Here is a 6505-nt window from a genome sequence, read left to right on the forward strand (position 1 = left end):
TTCATCAAAATATAACTATAAATGTCAACATTGTGTATGTGTTGAAAGATTAATTTATGATGGCTGACTTTGGTAAAAGCTTAACTCTTTTAGGTTTTACTCCCATTTGATTTCTTTTAGTTAGACTGGTGCTTTTCGAAACACTCATAGGAAATGTGGATAAGAAATACAAATAATATCAAAATAATACTTAAATGGGAAATAATAACCGTTAAAAGTATATCAAACAAACCTTTAAAGAATCACTTCAAACGTTCTATGACTTTGCCGTCTTCGACTGGGGTGCATGTAGGGTTGCAAAATTCCGGGAATATTCAAAGTTTGAAACTTTCCATGGGAATTAATGGGAATAAACATTGAATGCAACATGCTAGATCTTGCAGCATGACTATTAGCTAAAACAACCTGATTTAATGCAAATTCAGTTGAATTTCAACCCTGCACTGTGCATTCCTCCATCACATGCCCAGATAATTCCCAGCATGCGACACACTACAGCAGGGCTATTGAGGCCACACTAGTATTTGAGCCCAAGGACTTCATCTAGTCAGGTAAGTTTTGATATTACCGGGGTAAATATATTTGATATATGGTATTTAAGTTTAATAGAGGTGTAATTGCTGGTTACTGTATGACTGTAGACTACTCCAGCAGACTTCAACTCAAGCTGGTTAACTGTTCCTGTACTTGTTAAATGATTTTGGGTCCAATATCTCTAGCTAGCTAGGTTTATGTACCACCACAGTCTCATGATTAACCAAACTTATTTCTCCTTTAGCCGTGATGCTAATTTTCTCTATGTTAAATCTCATTCATTCATGCTAAAACAACGTTAGCGATCCGGATTTACCTTTTTTGTGAGCTGGAAAGTTCAACTAGCAAATACTAAATCAAAACGTGTAGTTTCCTCTGCCTTCTGTTCTGCTAGCCATTCTGTTGTCATACAAGAATGTAGGTTGTAGTTTGATTTAGCATTCTGATTGAGTGTTCATTTATCCGTCTAGCCTATTTCTATTCATTTGTCCATCAGTAAAATATTTTTAACGACTACGGTACTCCAATTGTTTAGCTGACTATTTATATCTGTGTGTGGCATTGCATTAGTGTTGTACAAGCTTCTCATCTTATTCTACAGAATAAGATGGACGGTGTCCAACTTTGAATACTGTATTTTTCGGAGTATAAGTCGCTCCGCAGTATAAGCCGCACTGGCCGAAAATGCATAATAAAGAAGAAAAAAAACATGTATAAGTCGCATTGGAGTATAAGTCGCATTTTTTGGGGAATTTTATTTGATAAAACCCAACACCAAGAATAGACATTTGAAAGGCAATTTAAAATAAATAAAGAATAGTGAACAACAGGCTGAATAAGTGTACGTTATATGAGGCATAAATAACCAACTGAGAACGTGCCTGGTATGTTAACGTAACATATTATGGTAAGAGTCATTCAAATAACTATAACATATAGAACATGCTATACGTTTACCAAACAATCTGTCACTCCTAATCGCTAAATCCCATGAAATCTTATATGTTTAGTCTCTTACGTCAGTGGTCTCCAACCACCGGGCCGCGGATCGATTGGCCGCACAAGAAATAAAAAAGAAATAAAAAATTATTATTTTTTATTTTTATTAAATGAACATAAAAAACACAAGATATACTTACAATTAGTGCACCAACCCAAAAAACCTCCCTCACAGTGCATTCCTCCATCACATGCCCAGATAATTCCCAGCATGCGACACACTACAGCAGGGCTATTGAGGCCACACTAGTATTTGAGCCCAAGGACTTCATCTAGTCAGGTAAGTTTTGATGATACTCATTCGCACAAAAGGGTTGTTTCTTTCTGTTATTAATATTTCTGGTTCCTACATTATATATCAATATAGATCAATACAGTCTGCAGGGATACAGTCCGTAAGCACACATGATTGTATTTTTTTAAGACAAAAAATAAATAAAAATGAAAATAAAAATAGCATCCGTGGGACAAATTTTCAAGCGTTGACCTGTCCGCAGCTACAAAAAGGTTGGGGACCACTGTCTTACGTGAATGAGCTAAATAATATTATTTGATATTTTACGGTAATGTGTTAATAATTTCACACATAAGTCGCTCCTGAGTATAAGTCGCACCCCCGGCCAAACTATAAAAAAAACTGCGACTTATAGTCCGAAAAATACGGTAATCAAAAAATGGTCAAAATTTCCAAACTTCCTGGGCTTAACTTCCGTGGTAAATTTCCACCTCATTGCTATCCTAGGTGCATGTTCCTATTTTTGTCTTCTTTCGTAAAATCTTGCACCCTTAACCATTATTGATTACCTCTCGAGGAACTCTTGAAGAAATTGTTATCCTTTTCGCGATTTGAACGGTTCCAAGAGCCTAAAACAACGCAAGCGTAGGGCATTTTTCTTCGAAAAAGGCAAAACGCTATGACAACAGACGCTCGCTGGCCCACCACTTCGAGCCTTGCATAGTCATATATATCATCATTGCCAAATTTTAACCAAATACAATATTTTAAGTTTTACCAATTGTATTATGTTACACACAGTCAAACTGGTTTTTAAATGCTAGGATAACTCTGCTCCCCAATTGCTCTGCAAGGCAATTACAAGACTGCAAAGTGGTACCAGGGGCCGTACTTATCAAGCTTCTTAGAGTGCCATTTTACACTTAAGTCCTGAGAATTTGCAAAATTTAGTCCTACTCTCAAACTTAAGAATAAAAGCTTTTTATCAACGTTCTTAAGTCTAAGAATCACTCCTACTCTCCACGATATTTAAGAGACCTTCAGAGGTGTCTTAAGTGGTTAGGAGTTGCCAGCAGGGGATGGCACTGAGGCGAGAGAGACGTGCGCGAACGTTCAGGGAACGGAACAATGTTTTTTGTTTTTTTGATGACGAGCAGCTGATCAAACGGTATCGTTTAGACAGAGCGGATATTATTTTTGTCACAGATTTAATACTTTTCGATTCCTTGTTGATTTCTGCATGTGTCTGCAGTGGGCTAGTATATATAGAGCCACCCACACCAGTTTCAAATTAGTTGCCTAATTAATGAATTGGAAAGAAAATGTTATGACAGTAGCGTATGTGTGTGGCCGTGAGGTGAGTGACGTCAGTGAGTGTGTGGGCGATAGAAGAGAGGGAGCGGTAGCGTGAGTGCCGGCGGGGACTAGTTTGTTTTGTATTATTTTGTAGTTTATTGTCAAAATATACACTCCCATTGTCCACTTAAATATTTCCAAGATATTTCTTTATTCTTAGACAACAGATTCCATTCCGTGATTGGTCATTTCTATGGACACAGAAATGACGTCACCTAAAATTCCATTTACGGCACATAGTAATGTCGTAATTCAGCTCTGAGTGTGACACTTAAGATTCAGTCCTACACTTCGCTGAAAGTGTGAGTAAGACGCTTGATAACTAACTTTTAAGTGCAGCTTTCAGCGAAGAATTTATTTACTCTTAAGTCAACTCTTAGCAGACTTCTTAGAAGTAATTCTAAGAAGCTTGATAAGTACGGCCCCAGATCTACCACCCGAGCAATGTCAAAAGGCAACTGTTGCGTTCCATTCCGTAGAACATCTTTTGCCCAGACTGCCTTTTCAATAAAAGGACCACAACTATGGAACTCTTTACCTGACACTTTGAAAAGTATACCTGCACTTGTCACTTTCAAAAAACAAACAAAATTATGGCTAGTTGAGCAACAATCGTGTTCCCATGTTTAGTTTTTACAAATTTTTACTAATTGGTTTTTATCTAGTCCGCACTTTGTCTGTGTTATTATTATTATTGGCTTTTATCTAGTTTGCACTTTGTCTGCATTATTTCTATTATCATTATTATCGACTCATCTTTGCCTTATTCTATTTTTTATTTTCCTATTTTAATGATGTTGGATCTGTGTTGTTGTTGTTGTTGTTGTTGTTGTTGGGGACAAGTGTTATAAATTAGCTTTGGCTACAAACACTATGATGCATACATTGGATAACTGTTTCAGGTGTCTATGTTTTTGTATCTGTCCCTATTTCAAATAAACTTCTACAATAATAATAACGAGCCGGACGTGACGTCAAGTGATTGCAACATATTTTGTGTTTTTGCCGTAAAAAAACGGGGGTTTCTATAAGAAAAAGGGTAAAAATAAACAACTTTATATCAACGGATAAATCTGAATGGGATCTATAGATATTTCAGAGTTGAAAGCAAATAAAATAAATAAATGTGACTTGTTTTTAACACTTTAATGACTGAGGCCCCTTAAGGTCCCAGGTACCTTTAACAGTCACCAAAATTGAGGGGAGCCTTCATGGTTACATTAATATATATTGTATTGGTTTTCAAAATACCCGCTGCATGCTTTCATCTTTCAGTGTGTGGCCCTCAGTGGAAAAAGTTTGGACACCCCCAGTCTGGGTCATTTTAACCTCTGACCTTTTCAGTATGTCCTCGGTGGACAGCACCTCTTCGTCGTCGTCATCGTCATTACTCTGCTCTGAGCTGCTGGAGGACATCTGCTCCTTCTTCTTCCTCTTCTTCTTCTCCTGCTTCACTTTGTGTTTGTGCTTCTTGGCTTTCTTCTTCTGGGTAACAAACTCACATGTCAGCCGCAACGCCCGCCCCCCAAAAAAAGAATATTTTACAATAAAAGTCTGTACCTTCTTGTCTTTTTTGTGTTTGTGTTGCTTCTTGTTCTTGTGTTTCCTGTCTTTATTCCTCTCCCACTCATTGGGGGAAGTAGCGCCCACTTTGGCTGGATGGGGAACAACAAGAAGATGAATCAGCCAATTAGATAGAAAGGGACATTAATAATAATAATAATAATGGATTAGATTTTATATCGCGCTTTTCTATTATTAGATACTCAAAGCACTCACAGAAAAGTGGGAACCCGTCATTCATTCACATTATTATTTTTTCCAATCATTTTGGAACTCGCAAGCGTACTTCTTCTTACTCGTCGTCGCCATGTCTCTTCTTCGTTCTTCTGCTTTGTCTCTGTTATGTTTTTGGACATTACTACCTGCCGTAGTTTTGAAGCAATGCATGATGGGAATCGGGATGTTGTGTGTCAGTGTATTAACGTGCCGGCTGGAATAAACACACGCTGAGAAATAGCTCCGTGCCTACCTACTTTATGGGTTATTGATAAACCTATGGATAACGGAGACATATATAATAGTCTCCTTTTCAGGTGAGAGAGGACGCTAAAGGCAGAGCCTTTAAGGCACGCCCCCAATATTGTTGTCCGGTCGGGAGAAATTCGGGAGAATGGTTGCCCCGGGAGATTTTCGGGAGGGGCACTGGAATTCGGGAGTCTCCCGGGAAAATCGTCAGGGTTGGCAAGTATGCCTGTGGGACTCACCTGGGCCGAGCCATGGAGGCGGTAGCTTGGGACCGAACTCGAGCACTTCCTCTGATGGCATGTGACAGGAAACGGCCGCTAAAAAAACACTGTTATTGTTAGTATGGAACATCTAAACAGCAACAGAGAATGGATGTTTCGATGCCGAGACAAAAGGAAGTTACTGGTCTGCTGCGAGGACGTCGTCACGGTGCTCATCACGGTGCTGGTGACGGTGCTGGTGATGGTGCTCGTGGCGGTGCTCGTGACGGAGGAAGACGACGAGATGTTGAAGAGGTTTGTCGGCTGCGACTTGACTTCTTCCTCTTTTGGCTCCTCCTCCTCACCGTCTTCATCGGACGAAGAGGATTTTTCGTCTGATGAGCTGGCAAAGATGGCCTTGAACAAGTCCATGGGGGGTCGGCTCTCCTCCTCCACTTCTTCTTCCTTGTCCTCGTCCTCGTCCTCCTCCTCCTCGTCGTCGTCCTCACTCTCATCCTCGTTGCCATTATTACGTTCCTGTGAGAGTTCACATTCACTTCCTGCTCCAAAGAGGGGAACGTCACCGCATGTTCTACCTTTGTTTTGTTGTCCGCAGCCGGCTCAGAAATTGTACTGGGCGATGCTTCGGTCGCTTGGTCTAAAGTGGCGTCACTTGTTTGCTCTCTGGCCTCGCTGATCAGGTGATCGAGCGGGTCGTTCTTATCCGCCTCCTGGTCCCATCTGGACTTCTTGACGGTCTGCAGAGCCTTTGCTGGGGCTAAAAGATAAGGATAAAGAACAATGTCACATGACTACGGATATGATGAAGGAAGTAAATCATAACTACTGAATAGGGATGTAGCGATGTGAAAAAGTCATCACGGTTATCATCATAATGGCATTATTGAATGTGCTTACAATATACTTATACACACTTATAGCTAGGGATATTATCGGTCGATAAATGCTTTAAAATGTAGTATCGGAAATTATCTGTTTCAAAATTATCGGTATCGGTTTCAAAAAGTTAAATGTATGACTTTTTAAAACGCCGCTGTGTACACGGACGTAGGGAGAAGTACAGAGCGCCAATAAACCTTAAAGGCACTGCCTTTGCGTGCCGGCCCAGTCACATAATATCTACGGCTTTTCA

General features: G+C 39.8%; 1 protein-coding gene across 1 annotated transcript in view; it reads right to left on the reverse strand.

The window, feature by feature from the left end:
• LOC133641829 (G patch domain-containing protein 1-like) overlaps positions 1 to 6505 on the reverse strand; it is a 20181-nt gene that overhangs the window by 4500 nt on the left and 9176 nt on the right. Inside the window, exons 7-11 of the mRNA XM_062035881.1 lie at positions 5949 to 6130; positions 5556 to 5889; positions 5392 to 5469; positions 4685 to 4779; positions 4461 to 4609 (exon numbers count right to left, since the gene is read on the reverse strand). Of these exons, the coding sequence (XP_061891865.1) occupies positions 4461 to 4609; positions 4685 to 4779; positions 5392 to 5469; positions 5556 to 5889; positions 5949 to 6130 (838 nt within the window). The remainder of the gene's footprint in view (positions 1 to 4460; positions 4610 to 4684; positions 4780 to 5391; positions 5470 to 5555; positions 5890 to 5948; positions 6131 to 6505) is intronic.

This window comes from Entelurus aequoreus, linkage group LG02, assembly GCF_033978785.1.
Source record: "Entelurus aequoreus isolate RoL-2023_Sb linkage group LG02, RoL_Eaeq_v1.1, whole genome shotgun sequence".
Classification (NCBI taxonomy): domain Eukaryota; kingdom Metazoa; phylum Chordata; class Actinopteri; order Syngnathiformes; family Syngnathidae; genus Entelurus; species Entelurus aequoreus.